We start from the raw sequence: 16,947 nt of genomic DNA, 5'->3' as shown, positions 1-16,947 counted from the left end.
CACTTTAATATAGAGTTTCAGCAATACAATAATACTCAAAACAGTGCACCACAGTAAAAAAAAATTATCAAAAACTGCACAAAACAAAGCATACAACTATATATGAGCTCTAGCCTTTTTCCTTTGTTCCTCAATTATTTCCATTTGAAGATTATGGAAATACTCTTGCTGCATAGAATTCATGGTCCCAATATCCAATTTCATAATTTCCATATAATTTTTTCTCCTCTTTTCAGCAAGTATTATAGATCTTTCTTCTTGAGCCTTAATTTCAATTTCAACCCTTCTCTTCTTAACAGCCAATAACTCAGACCTTTCATTGTCTAACCTCAAATTTGATTCTTTTCTCTCCAACATATGAATCTTGCTATCATGTGTCATTTCTCTTAAGGCATCACTAAATTCAGTATCTTTTATTTCCCTAGATTTTTTTTTCTCTCTCTTTCTTTTTAAGCTTTTTTGCCCGGAGGTCTCTCACACTCCACGGGCACATTTTCCATCTCTTCTCCTAATTGTATTGAGTTTGGAATACTACCTGGACGTGAGACATTGTCTCTTCTTCTTATGCTGTCCACGTGTGTTTGCCATTTCGCTTGGTGTCTCAAAAGATTCCAACAATGATCCATGGTGAAGTTGGTTTTTTGGGTCTCTCGGTATAAGATTTTTGCCTTGTCAATCTGAAATAATTTAACAATTAGTGGGACAAATCATTCATAATTAGAACAATAACAAAAAATAAACAGCAACAATTTTCTTAAATGATTATACCTTATCTTGCTCGGTTGCACCGCTTGGATGCATTCCTTCAACTTGGGCCATGGAACCACAAAATTTATTCACACATTTTTGAATGGCTGACCACCGATTGGTCAAAGAATTCACGGAACGTTCTTGACCGTTAGGTTTTTTATAAGTGGAATAGTAATCATAAATTCTAGACCACAGTTGTGTGGAGGTTTGGTCAGTCCCCCGAATGGAATCTATACTAACGTTAAGCCAAGCTGAAATGAGGAGAGTATCTTCCTCAATAGTAAATGACACACCCCGCTGGGATTTTTGTTTAGATGCCCTTTTTTCCCGTTGGGGTTGTGTCGCTTGGACATCAACGAAAGCAGCATCCATAGTAGGGTTGTTACTGCCACCCTCACCACTTTCCAACAGTGTGGTGAAGAAGGGATCCTCATCAATTAAAGTATTCATCCTTCAACAAAATATTGAAGGACAAAATGTTATTAAATTTTGCACATATTAAGCAAAACAGGGTGCACATATTGTAGGGCTTCAATAACAAACCACAAGCCAAAGAGAACCAGCAAAACCAGCAATTTGATCAAGTAAAAACAGGGGCCAAAACATGAGTTCCATAAGTGTACATAGATCAAGTAAAAACAGGGGCCAAAACCAGAACCAAATGCATTCAGTTATACCAAAACCAGGGGCCAAAACCAGAACCAAATGCATTCAGTTATACCAAGTTATACCAGTTATACCAGCAAAACCAGCAATTTGATCAAGTAAAAATAGGGGCCAAAACATGAGTTCCATAAGTGTACATAGATCAAGTAAAAACAGGGGCCAAAACCAGAACCAAATGCATTCAGTTATACCAAGTTTAACCCAATATTCGGTTTGGCCCCAAACCAGAACCAGTTTGTACATTGAAGAAACCCTAATCTAAAACCAGCATAATCGAAACCAGCATCATCGAAATCATCATCATCGAAACCCTAGTCTTTCGTGTAAATTTAAGCCATCGAAACCAGAAACCCTCTCTTTCTCAGTGCAAAAATATGTTGTTAGTTAGGCTTAATCTAAAACCCTAATCTAAAACTAAGAACAAGAAATGAAGAAATAGCACAAATCAAAACCGTGAAGGGATAGAAACACATCGAAACCGTGAAGAACAGAGGGAGCCCAGAGCTATTTCATACCTGAAATGTAGGGAACCAAATAGAAAAATCAACCGTGATGAGCCCAGAGCCGTCGTAAGGAGCGTCGACAGCCGTCGTGAGAGAGAGGTGCACGGGTTTGATCTCCGTTGGGTTTTCGAGTCGAGAGAGGGGAGAACCAGAGAACTGAAACGAAAAGGGAGAAAAGAAAAGAAAATAATCCGTCTGGGGGGGGGGGTCGGTCGAGAGAGAAGAGAGAGAATTAATTATTAAAATATAATATGTAGGGTGAATAGTTGTTATCTAAATTTAGATAACAACTGTTTATAGGTAGCTAAATTTATAGATATGCATAATCCAATGTGGATGATTTTAAGGTCATATTATCCAAATATGACTATGCATATGCATATGCATAGTCCAATGCCAATGCTCTTAGAACAAAGAAATATAACAAGATTGGGCATTAAAGCCTTAATTTTCCGCTCATTTTTTCTGTAATTAAAAACATTAACTAATTAAAAAAACTTGCATACATTTACTCAAACCAAAATTGCATCATTTCACCAAAATGAAGCAACAGATTCACAGCTCACTCCTCTGCTACAAGATATTCGAAGTTAACATTGATAAGAATCCTATAACATCGACTTAGTTAGCATAAATAACAATAAGTAACCTGAAAACCAAGCATTTATAACCCAACAACTACAAAATCTAGACTAAAAGAAAAAGACCCATGAAATATCTGGAGTTTGTGTACACAATAGCCCACATATAAAACTCCTAGAGCAATTCCAAACTTAAAAAAAAAAAAAAGACTCACGGAGGAGGGAGATGGCACTGGTCGTGACATAAAGGAGACGAAGGAGGGAGATGGCGGGAGTTAGGGTTCAGTTCATCATCATTTGTCTTGCTAGTGTCTTTCGTTCAGATGGAGGAGGGAGAGGGAGGAAACTAGGAAGGGGAGCGCGAAATGGGTTCCACAACGTGAAACGGGCAGATGATGAAACGCACCAATTTAGAAAACTCTTAAACGCATCGATTTATTAGGAAAGCTCTTAAACGCATCGTATTATTTTTCATATAAACTCCCGTCATTTGTCATTGTAGTGTGCACGAAATATTCTATATCAATTCTTTTTTTTTAAAAATTATAACGATGAGATGAGATAAAATGAAATATTTTATGTATTTAAACTTATCCTTAATTACGACATTACTCAATAGTCTGAGTCAACACGTGGACAAAACATAGACCAATGATTTGGCTCCACGCACGCAATCTATAAGATTTTAATCCCATCCCTCGTTGGAACACAAAAACAAAACCCAATTTCAAAAATTTCAATTCCCCCCAAAAACAGAACGCCCGTTAACGCCCAACGGAAACCGTTTCCTCCCCCAATATAAATCCCCAACCTCGCTCCTCACATTCCCTCTGCAACTTTCTCGCCCGACTTGCAGTCATTTGACTCATTTCTCCCGAGAAAACCACAGGAAGGTGAAAACAAGAAGCAAAATGCGTGAGATTCTTCACATACAGGGCGGCCAGTGTGGGAACCAGATTGGGGCAAAGTTCTGGGAGGTAGTGTGCGCCGAGCACGGGATCGATTCGACGGGTCACTACAATGGGGACATGGATCTCCAGCTAGAGCGGGTCAACGTGTACTACAACGAAGCGAGCTGTGGGAGGTTCGTGCCTCGGGCGGTTCTCATGGATCTGGAGCCGGGTACCATGGACAGTGTCAGATCCGGGCCTTACGGGCAGATTTTTCGCCCCGATAACTTCGTTTTCGGGCAATCGGGTGCGGGTAACAACTGGGCCAAAGGGCATTACACCGAGGGAGCGGAGCTTATCGACTCCGTCCTAGACGTTGTGAGGAAGGAGGCCGAGAACTGTGACTGTTTGCAAGGTATTATTCCTAGCGTTTTCTCTCCATTAAGTCGTGTTTGGTTCTCGGGAAAATGTGTTTCTTTTTTTCTTCCTGCAGATTTCCCATTGATTTTCTTGTTTTTATTTCTTATATGAACTATTGCCTTTGTCTCACTCTTTCTGTGGACTATTCTGTTTGCAATCTGTTTGGTCCTCATGAAAATCGGTGAAAGGTAAAAAACATGCGCTACGGTTATCGTTCTTACTAATTTCCCACCAATTAATTTTCCATTTTCTTAACTATTTAATTTATGGACCTCCTTGATTATTTCCCGAGAAACTAAACAATCTCTCTGTATTTTCTATCCGAGAAGTCATTAGGGTTTGATTTACAGGGTTTCAGGTATGCCATTCACTCGGGGGTGGGACCGGGTCCGGAATGGGGACCCTATTGATATCGAAGATTCGGGAGGAATACCCGGATCGAATGATGCTCACTTTCTCGGTGTTCCCGTCCCCAAAGGTGTCCGACACAGTGGTGGAGCCCTACAACGCCACCCTCTCCGTCCACCAGCTCGTCGAAAACGCCGACGAGTGCATGGTCCTCGACAACGAGGCTCTCTACGATATATGCTTCCGCACTCTCAAGCTCACCACCCCCAGCTGTTAGTCTCTCTGGCCTGATTCTTTTCATTTGTCAATCAACATTTTTACTTTGATTCCCAAAATGTTAATTGATTCAACATTTTCTTGGTTGGTCTTGTTTATGACCAAACTGTAGATAAGCAATTATTGGTGTTAACCTTTTGGTGTTGGGTTGAATGGAGGATTTTGGGGTGGGTAGAATTAGATATAATTTGGGGTGATTCACTGGAGTTTAAGATTTTCATAAACACCCAAATCCTGTGCTAGTTTATAGAGTACAAAATTCTCTATTTCTGGATTTGGGGGCATTCACAGCTGCTAGTCGAGGATATTTTCTTCTTTAAACATAGCACTGCTATACAACAGCCTTCATTTATATGTTACAAATGCAACATAATATTTATTGTTGGATGTTTAGTTGGTTTTGGCTGAACGGTGAGTCACCTGATCGAGGTTGTTTTTTCTTTATACCCGTGCACAAAGTAAAAGTTTTTTTTATTACATGGAGTCTTGCTTCCTAGAACTTTCCGGCATAAGTTTCTGTGTTTATTGCATTTGTTTTGTCCTTATTTTAGCATTCTTGGGATGGTAAACTTTGAGTTTTCCTGCACAGGGTTTATATCTGCTTGCATCCTTTTCTGTGTAGTTTAATATTGTTTGTTAAATAGTAGTTGGACTGTCTCGTGTTCGCCCTTGTCCATGCATGGACACGCACATAACAACTTGTTCAAACTTATGTGAATGCAAAATAGGATCTTATATTATGAGTTTTCCATTTTGATGCAAGAAATGCAAGATGACCCAGCTAATTTCTTGCTTTTGTTTTTCCTGGGATCTAACCACCAACTTTTTCGTTTGTTTTTTGGTGATTAGTTGGGGATTTGAACCACCTCATTTCTGCTACTATGAGTGGTGTCACATGCTGCCTTCGTTTTCCTGGTCAGCTGAACTCCGACCTTCGCAAGTTAGCAGTAAACTTAATTCCATTCCCACGGCTTCACTTCTTTATGGTTGGCTTTGCACCCCTCACGTCTCGAGGTTCCCAGCAATACCGGGCTCTCACTGTCCCTGAACTTACTCAGCAAATGTGGGATTCTAAGAATATGATGTGTGCTGCTGACCCTCGACATGGCCGGTACCTAACAGCATCAGCCATGTTTCGTGGCAAGATGAGCACAAAGGAGGTTGACGAGCAGATGATAAATGTGCAGAACAAGAATTCGTCCTACTTTGTAGAGTGGATTCCCAATAATGTGAAGTCCACAGTTTGCGACATTCCTCCCACTGGCCTGAAGATGGCTTCCACATTTATTGGGAACTCCACATCAATTCAAGAGATGTTTAGAAGGGTTAGTGAGCAGTTCACAGCTATGTTCCGCAGGAAGGCCTTCTTGCACTGGTACACTGGGGAGGGTATGGATGAGATGGAGTTCACAGAGGCCGAGAGCAACATGAATGACCTTGTTGCTGAGTACCAGCAGTATCAGGATGCAACTGCAGATGAGGAAGATGAGTATGAGGAGGAGGAAGGATACGAGGAAGAGGCTTAAAATAAGTTCTGTTGCTTTTCTGCGTAGGATGGTAGATGAATTTACTATGGTTATAGTTTCTGTCTGTGTTTGTGTTGTTGTGCCATGGAGTATTTCTAAAACTTGGGAGTTTACTAATGCAATGCCGCATTGCCTGTGTTTGGGTGTGCGTCCCTTATTTTTTGGTGTTCTCTCCACAATTGACAGATCAAACTTTGGATTACTGGCTTCATATATTAGCTGTCTGCTTTTCAGAATATGTCACAAAAATTGCACAGTTCTCACTTATTGTTTCAGGTGCCGTGCTTTAACCAGGGTTATGAGGCTCCCTTTTGATGACAACCTTCATGTGTTACCTCTTTACCATCTTGGAATTTAGCATTACTCATTGGGCCCCAACTGTAGATCGCTTGCTATTATTGTTTGGGCCAGTTGACTTGTCACTTAATTTTAAATGATTGAGTTGTATAAAAAATGATCAATTTGAATGATGCATGTATTCGGTAAGATAATAACCAGTTCGAACTTTGTGATGAAAACCAAATTTCAATCATTGCCAGTGCCAAAATAGAGTTGACATTCCACGCAGGTGAGAAATCAATAGAAAACTTCCTTTCCTGGTTGGGCCAACGCAATCATTCCATTCCGGACTCGTACTAACAGGGATTAGCTTCGGTTGATTTCAATGCTCATGCATCACATTGGGTACAGGTATAAACCACCCAATGGGGCTTAGGGAAATGTCAAGGTCAAGTGCCTTCTTTTATTGTTTAAGTTTGCACTCTTTGGGTTCGTGAAATGTATCCTTTGGAAAAGTGACTGTCTTAACGCCTCAAATTCCCCTTCAATTTCATTTTTGTCCTCTCTTTTTCCTTTTAGTAGTAAAAGAATCCTACTGGAATGCATTAACGATTTCTTTCAGTTGCTGACTCGATTAAAGAGAGATCGTCTATTGTATCACATGCATCATCAATGTAAACACTTGAGCTCATCAAGCCGTGTCGGCATGAAAAATGAAAGCAAAGTATGATTATAACAGCAAAGGATGAGGTTATTCTTTGCCAAAAAAGTATATAATACTCAAAATAATCTCATTACATCATCAAGTAGGGTAAATATCAGTTCATTGGGCACAGGATAGCTGGCGCTCAAACAAGAGCTGGTTGCTGACTTTCATTGTTTAAATGAATCCCATAGCTTGCCTAGATCAACATTACCTCCCGAAAGTACAATTCCTATGTTATTGCAATTCTTCCAAGCACGATTTTTCTTGAAATTATCAGATAAAACAGCAGCAAGGCCGATTGCTCCACTAGGTTCTACTGCAACCTTCAAAATCTCGTAACAGAGTTTCATGGCTTCGATTATCTCCTTGTCCTCCACAGTTATGACGTCATCAACAAGATCTCGCACTATGGGCCTGAACAATACAATTTAGAGTCTCAGTTATCTAAGGTAAATTAGTTGCAAAAACTGAAACTATACGATGCCTGAAAGCAAGTTTCACATCAGAGAAGGTGAGGGTTATCTTAATAGCAATCTGAAACTGTCTTTTAACGCATCATTTTGGTAACATGAGATTTCTTTTTACCAGGTAAGATCTCCAAGAAAAGCTCGAAGTCCATCAGCTATGGTGTTGGTCTCAGGCAACGTGATTATTCTACCTGCTTCTTTAGATTGAGCTGCATCATTAGCTCCACTAGGTTCAGCAGCAAAAACTCGAATGGCGGGATTGATAGACTTGGCAGCCAATGCCACCCCTGATATCAGACCACCTCCTACATTTTTTTGTGCAACTTAGAAAAATCAGCACAAAAAGAACTCAACCAAAGAGATTATGCGAGAACAGAAATTATGAAAATGGCAATTTTGGCACCAAAACTATAAATACAAACCACTTATTGGAACGATGAGAGTGTCGATTTCCGGGGCTTGCTCCAGAAGCTCTAATGATATGGTACCCTGCCCGCTGCAAGAACAATTAGATATGTCACACTGCATTTAGAAGTTCCATTTCCTTCAGGCACACAAATAGTCTATTTCTTTAGACACTGGAGATTTTAGCAAAGAGAAAATAAACAAAGAAATAGAAAAAGAATACAGATGTTGAAGTCAGTAATGATCACAGTTTCTTCTCATAAAACTAAATGCACTGGCTATTTTTGTGGAAAAAAAAAAGTATATAAGGATTCCATTTCTAAATTTTTTCAGTATAGGGTTAGTGCTGCATGATGATCAGAGGGAAAAAGCTAGGCAAGAGTATCATTGGCCAGAAAAATCTTGTATGATTTTCAGCGTGGCCATTCTTGACTGCCACACTTTCTCTCACTGAGAGTAACCTATTCATGCTCCGTACTGTAAACTGTAAACAACTAGGGTTTGCATAAACAATGGAAACCATGCTGAGTTCTGCAGCACCACTTGTGCAGAACAAACGTATTGCTCTTCAAAAGAGCTTTTACCCTTTCCTCAACTAAGAACAAAATTTCAAACATCTCTAGTTAGAAAGTTAAGAGTCAGCCATGTACCTTATAATGCGCCCATCATTATATGGATGGACAAGAACTGCACCAGTTTCTTGCAATACCTTGCTTGCGACACTCTCCCTTGACTGCATTGTGGCCTCACTCCAGATAACCTGACCACCGTAACGCACGACATTCTCAACTTTGCATTTTGGAGCACTTTCCGGAATAACAATATAAGCAGGAATTCCCCGTAGTTTTGCAGCTAAGGACAATGCTGCAGCATGGTTACCACTAAATTTGGAGGGCACGATCAGGGGATATTCAGACAAGCAGGTCAAAGAAATTAACTGAGGTTAAATAGAACCTGCTGTGTGTTACAACGCCTTTAGCAGCTTGATCATTATCTAGAGAAAGAACAGCATTGCAAGCACCTCTGAATTTGAAAGCTCCACTAAATAGCCACAAGAAAAAAGGGTACGGATTTTAGTTATTAGAGTGATAAATAGCATGAGAACAAAAAGAGATCAAATATTAAATAGAATAAGTATAATACTTTTAACCATTCACAACTTTTCGTATCTCACCCCTTTTGGAAAAATTCACATTTAAAGAACAACCTCCTCCCCGCAACGGCATTCAGAGTTTCGGATGAGAGGACTGGAGTTTTGTGTATGAATGACTTGATGCGTTCTTGAGCTTCTCTTATGGAGGAAATATCAGCCACATATTTTCCCCTCATTTCGCTCCCCTCTTCCATCCTTATACCACTAATAAGAAAAATGGCTCTTAAAAATTAGGTGTAAAACATATTTAATTTCAGTAACTGCAGTAAAACTATGCTATGATTACACTGTTACCCATCTTTATTCAAGAAACAGCATAACACCATGGGAGTCCCTATCTCCAAGTAAGGACCTAAGTCTTATCGTGCCAAATTGAAGTTAACAAGATTTAATGGTTTTGGTTTGTGTGAACTTGCAGAGTTTTGAGTACGTGAACTGAGTATTTGAATGGTGTTAGTATCTGAAACAACGACCTTTAGTAAAGTACAAGGGCATGAGAGGATGTATTCAGCTAGCCATGTTTAGACAACATTGAAGTTCGATTGGCCATATCTGAACTCCCCCGTAAAAGGGCACCTAAATTCGATATGAATTTCACGAACATATCAGGACTCGGAATAATTAAATAAATAAAATGAACCAGCAGTATCGATTCCAAAATTCGACTGAATTCAACCTTGCCAATATATAAATTTAAGCTGATCGAGTTCAACGAAAGAGAGACAGAATGAGATGTGTAGAGTGGTCAAAATCAGTAAATTTTGGGCCTTGGACCAAGTGGGTGCTAAATACCAGAACCACCTGGTAAAGCTTTAATCTTGACAGTTCTCTTTCCTAGTTCTTCAATGGGTTTTACATATCAAAGACTCCCTTCTCATATCTGAAAGGTAAAGTACATAGAGAAATCATCTTAGAACTAAAAGATAGGCGGCTTCCGAGGACTTACAGTTGTGAGCAGAAATTAAAGTAAGTTTCCCCAGGTAGAAAGTGCAGGCCTTTCTTGCAGTTCTGATTGGTTTGCAACCAGAACGAAGTTCCCCGGCTCACATTCCCCACATTTATTATTGAAAAATTTTACACATCGATTTTCGTTTGGGCTTTTGGCTTTCTAATTGTTTTGCCGAAGACAACGAAACGGCAGTGTTCAACTTAAAAACGACACTTTTTTTTTCTTCTCTCTCTTTGTTTTTTTTTTTTTTTTTCCTTTTTAGACGATTAAAAAATTATTTATTATTTGAGTAGTGATAGGCTTACTACCCTATTACTATCTATCTACTACTCAAGTTTATTTCAAGTTTTTTTTTTTTTTTTTTTCATTTTTTTAAGTATTTTTTTAACATTCTTAATCACTAAAAAAAAATTAAAAAAAAATAAAACTTTATTAATACCCACTTCCTTAATTATTAAATAAAATAAAAATTAAAAAAAATTAAATATAAAAAAAATAATAAATAAGTAATAATAAGATAGTAATCCTATCATTATTCTTTCATGTATGTCAAAATCCTCGTGAAAATGAGTCAATTCCCAACCTATATGATGAGAGTGATGAATCCAGTTTAATGAATGCATGCATGCGTGCTGGAATTATACCTTTTCATTGTAATGCTTGATGTGTAGATCCCTTTATGCTTCAGTAGGAATTATACCTTTATGCAATTTTAAAAAGATTTGGCATAAACAAGTCATGTATACAATCACGTACAGCTCCGTCTAAAACGTAGTTATATAAAAAGTATCGTATGTCTATTATTTCTCTTTACTATTTAGTCAGGGATGCGCAAACAATCCTCCAACCAAGAATCATAATTTTTTTTGGAAAGGAAGAATCAGATATATCAATATTCAATAGACTAAATTAGGCGAATCTGACCACAGCTAAATGCATGGTCTAAGAGAAATACTCTAATCACAAAGTAATTATATATAAATAATTTTACAAATTGATGTGACTTGATGTTATTCACTAGATTGTAAAATTACTTTCGTTATAAAATAGATATATGAATCATACGAAATGATATTAATTTATAGAATTAATTTTATGTAATCATAATCTCTAAGTTTAGAATAGTTTTGAAGACTAGTATCAATGGTGCTGCATGCATACACTCCGACTCTGCCGGCCTATTGAATTCACGACCCCATCCTTCCAAATCTCAATCCCATCATGAGAAACTGATCATGAAGTGCATCTATGTTGAAAATTATTATTAAAGGCATGACCGATCACGCCTGCAAAAAATTTTTACTCCTCTCTAAAAAATTTTATTTCAATGAGAGGTATTGTCGGAGATGACTCTTCTTCTCCTTTTTATTTTTGTGTATAGATTTTTAAGGTAGTATTTTTTTCTTCCTCCCTCCATTGATTCAGTTTTGGTCAGATTTGCTGCTCTTTGGTCGGCATTCTCCTACACCCGCCGCACCACCCCATCCACCATCTGCCAATCTACTGGGACGAAGCAAAGTCATGCCAAAATGATCGGCGCATACAAGCTGCGCGTGGCCTTCACGCGCCACCTTTCATCGACACCTCCAAAGCCTACACGTGTTGTACCAGTAGCTTCGTTTCGTCAAGATCTTCTAGATTTGGGCTACCCAGTTTCCATCCCACCGGTGCATGGTTGCCATGCGACATCACAGGAGCGCGGGAACACAGATGATCACAGGCCATAGTTCAGTCCACCCGATGCCGTGTTTTCTACTATGTTATCGCTTTCCTTAATCGATGATCTCGAAGAAGGGATTGCGGATCTCCAAAAATGATCTCAAGACAACAAATAACAGTGTACCTGCCACTTTCACCGCTTTCAGCGGAGATTTCACCGCTACCAGCGGTAGTTCAATTGTTCGTAAATTTTTGCGAACAACTTATTACCGTCTTAAAAGACGGCGTTCTCTTTGTAAAACATGCGTGAAGACCAAGAAATTAATTGCAAAAACTTTTTTTTTTTTTAATCCACCACTTTGCACTGTTGTTATTATTCTAGAGTGTTTGTAGGGAAACCCCACTCGGCCTCCTCATGTATCATTTTTTCTAATAAAATTTACTTGCTTACGTAGGAAAAAAAAATGTTGAAAATTATTAAAGTCCTCCTCCAACAGATCAAAGGAGACCTAATTTATTTATTATTAGTATTAGTTTTCTTTGCCAATGAACTGGATTCAAACTTTCTGTTACGTACGCAGGAATTAATTAGAAAGAGTTGTTGGAAATTTATACTATGTACTATATTTTCACCGATGGAAGTTAGTTTTGATTGGTTGTGAGTGGACATTATAATATGTAAGAGATGAAATGCTCGGTCACATTTGACAACATAACTTTATAAATTGACATAATAGCTTGATGTGATAAATTAGATTGTTAAATAAATTAATTTATTATAAAATAGATCTAATATAACACTTTAAACCACAACATCATATATATATATATAAATTTATTTTTATAAAATTTTTGTATAAAACAAATTAAACTTGATCTTCAATTATTTGGTTCCAAACTAATACCGAAGTACTACAATTGGTATAGCTTCTCCTCCACTGCACCAACCCATTTGAGAGAGGAGTTCAATTAAACCAAATGGACCCAAATTAACTATATATCCCGCTAGCTAGCATTTAATTGCACATATAGGTATATATATAATATTATTGTGTCCCAAATGGGTACCACAAACGACGTACGTACGTACGTACGTGCATGCTATTGGCAAATTAATAGGCCGGCTGATCAAGCCCCAAACTTGGGAACTTTGGCGGAGGAGATTTGAGCAAGGAAATGCTCGGCTACAAGCCGGCGTTGAATCTTTCCGGTTGCTGTTTTTGGAAGAGAATCGGTGATGAAAACCTTCTTTGGGGCCTTGAAAGCTGCCACGTTCTTCTTGCAAAATTCCAGCACCTCCGCTTCCTCTATGTTTGACCCTTCTCTACGAATTACCGCACAATTTATCTGCACATGATCATGAATTCAAAGAAATATATATTAGGACTTCAATCCAAAATTAAAATATTTAAATTATTTTTAGGGCAGGTTTGGAGGTTGGGATGAGATACAAAATTCTCATCTCATCTCATCATTATACTTTTTTCAAATCCCTATACAAAATATAATAAATAATTCAACTTTTTAAAATCTCAATTCAACTTTTTCAAATCCCAATACAATAATAATACTAAAACATAATATTTTAAAGACCAAAACAAAACATAAAATTTTCATCTCACCCCCCCAACCTGCCCTTAGAGTAATGCTAGCTGTAAATCTTTTATATTGTCTTTGAGAAAAAATAAAAATCCACAATTAAATAAATCTATTTTTTTTTTTTATAATCCAAAATTTAATTATCATTTCTCTAATTTTTTATAAAAAAAATTTGGATAAAAAGATAATAATAATAATAATTTGCGCACCTCTTCACCATATTTATCGTCAGGAACTCCAAAGGCAACAGCCTGAGCAATCTCAGAATGGGACAAAAGCACTGAATCAATTTCGATTGGAGATATCTTTTCTCCTCCACGGTTAATGAGCTCCTTGATCCGACCCACAAGATGTAAATACCCGTCCGAGTCGAAAAACCCGATGTCTCCCGTATGGAACCACCCGAATGAAAACGCGGTTTTATTGGCTTCGGGATTGTTCTTGTAACCTTTGGTCACGTTTGGTCCCCTAATACACACCTCGCCGTGTACACCCTCCGGTTGCCGGACTCCGTTCTCGTTCAAGATCGCCATTTCCTGACCCACTGGCTTGCCCACAGACCCGGGCTTGTGCCCGCCGTCCTCCGGTAACGGGTTGGTTGCCATGAGATGAGCTGCCTCCGTCATTGCGTAGGCTTCCAGCACAGGCGCGCCGAATGCCTCCTCAAGCCGAGACAGTACTGACGGAGCAAGCGACGCGCTGCAGCTACGGATGAAGCGGAGCTTCGGGTAAGCAGGTTCGGGTTTGCTGAAGTGGCGGTCTATAATGATCTGGTGGATGGTCGGGACGGCGGTGTACCACGTGGCCCCGTACGAGAGCATGTCGGACCAGAACGTCGAGGCCGAGAATCTGCCGGCGGATGGGAGTGTCACCGCGGCTCCTGCAGCGAGCGAACTCAATAACCCGGCAATCAACCCGTGGACGTGGAATAACGGGAGAACGAGCACGGTAGAGTCGGACTCACGGAGTTTGTACACCGATTTGATATTGCGAACGGAGGATGCTAGGTTGAGCTGAGTCAGAGGCACTCCTTTGGGTCGGCTCGTGGTGCCGGACGTGTGAAGGAAGAGCGCCACGTCGGACGGATCATTGACGACTTCCACGACCGAGCAGTCGGAGATGGACTCCGATTCCGATGTGGAGATAGAGAGTTTCGATTCGGCATCGTGCAGCGTGGCGGTCGCGTGAGGGATTTTGAGCTTGGAAGCTGCGGCTTGAGCTGATTGAATTCCTTCTTTCGGTGTAATGAGAAGCTTTGATTCCGAGTCAGAGAGGTAGAACTCGAACTCTTCTGCGGTGTAAGCCGTGTTCAATGGTGCAGCCGTGGCTCGGCATCGGATTACAGCCAAGAACAGAACCACAAACTGCCAAAAAGAAAAGGCCAGTGTTCAATATCTCACAGAAAAACTATTTTTACGGAGGAATATACGTAAGGACCAAAACAAACAAATTCTGAGTTTTCCTGATTGGTTGACGAGAAACGCGAGGAAACTAAACCAGAGAGAACAAAAATATACCTCTACGGTGTTGGGGAAGGTGAGGGCTACGACGTCGCCTGGATTGACCCCGGAGGCAAGTAGAAGAGAGGCGGCGTGATCAACGAGCTGTTGTAATCGGTCGTGCGTGAAATCGAATTTCCCGGATAAGGAAAGAGCTCGCCGGGTTGGGAACTCGGACGCAGCTCTCTTCAACAAGCCAGTAAGCGTCAGATTTTCCATTTTTTATTTGTAGCGACGAATGCTTGTGTTTTTTTTTTTCCCTGAGAAATAGCGATGAATTCAATAAAGAATGAAACAATGGCTGTAAGAGGAATGCGGCCATGCAGGGATGGGCTCTGTATATATAGGATGCTGGAGATGGGAAGGGGAAGGGAGGCAGTGCCACGCGGCGATTCCATGAGTTTTCTGAACGGTCAGTTAGAGTGTGCGTGTCGTGTTGTGAGTGCGTGCAGTTTCATAGATCTGCTAGGTGTCTTTTGTCTGACAGGTGGATTAGCCAGTGCCAGTGATTGGCCGGCGCGATACCGGCTGGCAGTTACGTCGGATCCCACCTAACCCGATTTCGAGTCGGGATGGTATTCGTGCTCCGGGCTGAGACTAATCTTTAGTTCTTCGTATTTTAGCGGTGTGCGGTGATGAATAGTATGATATATGATTTATGAAAATGATAGAATAAAATTTTTCCATTTTAAATAAAAAATAGCGTCCGTTGAACTCAAAGACAGTGTCTTATAATTTCATCTTATTATTTATAATACATGTATATATAAAGGTTAGCCTTGACTTGTTTGTTTTTGCTTATGTCGGTCATGTTGTGTTGTCGAAGAATTGCTGGAAAATAGTCAAAGAAGGGGACGAAAATAAGGAAAGATTAGTCAATTGAATACAATTTTCTCATGCATCTTTTCTATGTAATTATAATTTCTCTTTATATATTTACGTAGAGAAATACTTTAATCATAATAAATAAATTTTATAAAAATAAATTTATAAATTGATGTAATTTGAAGTGATACACAAGTTAAATGATAAAATTATTTTTATTATAAAATAGATCAAACGTATAATTTAAAATTACGTCAATTTATAAATTTATTTTTATTAAATTTTTTTATGACTATAGTAGCTCTTACACACACATATATATACATATATATACACGCAAGCGAACTGATAAACTTAGCTAAACATAGAAAGAAATATACAATTAATGAATCGTCAATTACCATATATGTGATTGCAGCTAATTAAGCAATGATCTGTTTTAGGTCTTTTTTTTGTTTTTTTCAAACAAAAAGAAAGAATAATTAAGATTTATAAGGTATGAAGTAAAGAGGTTCGGTCGCTGTCTCAAAGACTGTTCAAGAAACTTCAGGGGGACACATGATCAATCTAAATAAATACCTAATTGCTTAATTTGCAGGATATTAATATTATATGGTGCTGGCAGCATGATTTATGTAATTTAATTTCTTGCTTTAAGAAAAGAAAATGATGCACTTCAACCAGAAGTACTCATGCATCCATCATGTGTTATATATATAATATATATATATATATATATATAACTACGTACTGATCCCTCAACTTCCAGAAAATCTGAATGGAATTCATGCTACATATTGGTCACGTCTGCCTAATTTTAGGCATGATAACAAGGCAAATGGTTTATACATTTATAGCTGGGTGCACACCCCCTTTGAAAATAATTGAGTAAATTTGAGACTCACATAAAAAAATCCTATATCTCACTTTTTTTTTTTAAGGAAAGTATGCGAGACTTGCATTATTCTCAAAACAAGGTAACTAGCATCCTTTTTATTCTATAGTAATTTTCAAAAGAATAGTACTTTGTACTTGTAAAAGCCATTCCACAGCTAGAAGTGATTAAGGTTTATCATGAATAAAACTTGAGGTCTGTCTTCTTAATACAACATAAATTTGTTATTCCTTTTCTTATTAATAATAAAAGATTGAATTGAAATCGAAATTGACGAAGATTTGGGATCGAAAATCCTAATAACAATATCACTTTAATTCAATTCATAATTAAGGGGATCAATATCAATGATGAGTATTAAGGCTACGTTTGGTTCTTAGTTCGATTTAGATTTAGATCTCTTTTAACATTTAAATACTCAACTCTCAAATCACTAAATCCATTTCTACTCAAAACCTTTTTACACGTGGGATTCACAATATTTTTTAACTCAACACCTCTTTACACGCGGGATCCATAACTTTTTTCAACTTTCTATAAATATATTTAAA

The 16,947-nt window shown here is 38.5% G+C and overlaps 3 protein-coding genes across 3 annotated transcripts; 1 reads left to right on the top strand and 2 right to left on the bottom strand.

Moving 5' to 3' along the window:
- Nucleotides 1-3,214: 3,214 nt before the first annotated feature.
- On the top strand, nucleotides 3,215-6,198 carry LOC109014450 (tubulin beta-9 chain). Its single transcript, XM_018996918.2, has 3 exons — nucleotides 3,215-3,805; nucleotides 4,161-4,430; nucleotides 5,284-6,198. The coding sequence occupies exons 1-3, from the start codon at nucleotides 3,412-3,414 to the stop codon at nucleotides 5,958-5,960; spliced, it is 1,341 nt and encodes a 446-aa protein (XP_018852463.1). The 5' UTR covers nucleotides 3,215-3,411; the 3' UTR covers nucleotides 5,961-6,198.
- Nucleotides 6,199-6,966: 768 nt separating this feature from the next.
- On the bottom strand, nucleotides 6,967-10,044 carry LOC109014449 (serine racemase). The gene is made up of 7 exons (XM_018996917.2): nucleotides 9,917-10,044; nucleotides 8,992-9,174; nucleotides 8,772-8,858; nucleotides 8,468-8,698; nucleotides 7,835-7,908; nucleotides 7,531-7,717; nucleotides 6,967-7,359 (listed from the first exon to the last, which is right to left on the bottom strand). Exons 2-7 carry the CDS (start codon nucleotides 9,162-9,164, stop codon nucleotides 7,113-7,115), a joined length of 999 nt encoding a protein of 332 aa, XP_018852462.1. The 5' UTR covers nucleotides 9,165-9,174; nucleotides 9,917-10,044; the 3' UTR covers nucleotides 6,967-7,112.
- Nucleotides 10,045-12,375: 2,331 nt separating this feature from the next.
- On the bottom strand, nucleotides 12,376-15,001 carry LOC109014451 (oxalate--CoA ligase-like). Its single transcript, XM_018996919.2, has 3 exons — nucleotides 14,695-15,001; nucleotides 13,387-14,541; nucleotides 12,376-12,925 (listed from the first exon to the last, which is right to left on the bottom strand). Exons 1-3 carry the CDS (start codon nucleotides 14,893-14,895, stop codon nucleotides 12,707-12,709), a joined length of 1,575 nt encoding a protein of 524 aa, XP_018852464.1. The 5' UTR covers nucleotides 14,896-15,001; the 3' UTR covers nucleotides 12,376-12,706.
- Nucleotides 15,002-16,947: the final 1,946 nt, after the last annotated feature.

The sequence above is a fragment of the Juglans regia genome, chromosome 2 (genome assembly GCF_001411555.2).
Source record: "Juglans regia cultivar Chandler chromosome 2, Walnut 2.0, whole genome shotgun sequence".
Taxonomy (NCBI): domain Eukaryota; kingdom Viridiplantae; phylum Streptophyta; class Magnoliopsida; order Fagales; family Juglandaceae; genus Juglans; species Juglans regia.
Note: the sequence above shows the minus strand (reverse complement) of the source record. Positions and strands in the feature narration are given on the sequence as shown.

Coding starts and splice junctions, on each gene's coding strand:
- LOC109014451 (XM_018996919.2), bottom strand. CDS start 14,895: ATGGAAAATCTGACGCTTACTGGCTTGTTGAAGAGAGCTGCGTCCGAG. Junction 14,542..14,694: donor CCTTCCCCAACACCGTAGAG/GTATATTTTTGT, acceptor TCTTTTTGGCAG/TTTGTGGTTCTGTTCTTGGC. Junction 12,926..13,386: donor ACGATAAATATGGTGAAGAG/GTGCGCAAATTA, acceptor GATCATGTGCAG/ATAAATTGTGCGGTAATTCG.
- LOC109014449 (XM_018996917.2), bottom strand. CDS start 9,164: ATGGAAGAGGGGAGCGAAATGAGGGGAAAATATGTGGCTGATATTTCC. Junction 7,909..8,467: donor AATGATGGGCGCATTATAAG/GTACATGGCTGA, acceptor TTGTTCTTGCAG/CGGGCAGGGTACCATATCAT. Junction 7,360..7,530: donor TTTCTTGGAGATCTTACCTG/GTAAAAAGAAAT, acceptor TGTATTGTTCAG/GCCCATAGTGCGAGATCTTG.
- LOC109014450 (XM_018996918.2), top strand. CDS start 3,412: ATGCGTGAGATTCTTCACATACAGGGCGGCCAGTGTGGGAACCAGATT. Junction 3,806..4,160: donor GAACTGTGACTGTTTGCAAG/GTATTATTCCTA, acceptor TTTGATTTACAG/GGTTTCAGGTATGCCATTCA. Junction 4,431..5,283: donor CAAGCTCACCACCCCCAGCT/GTTAGTCTCTCT, acceptor TTTGGTGATTAG/TTGGGGATTTGAACCACCTC.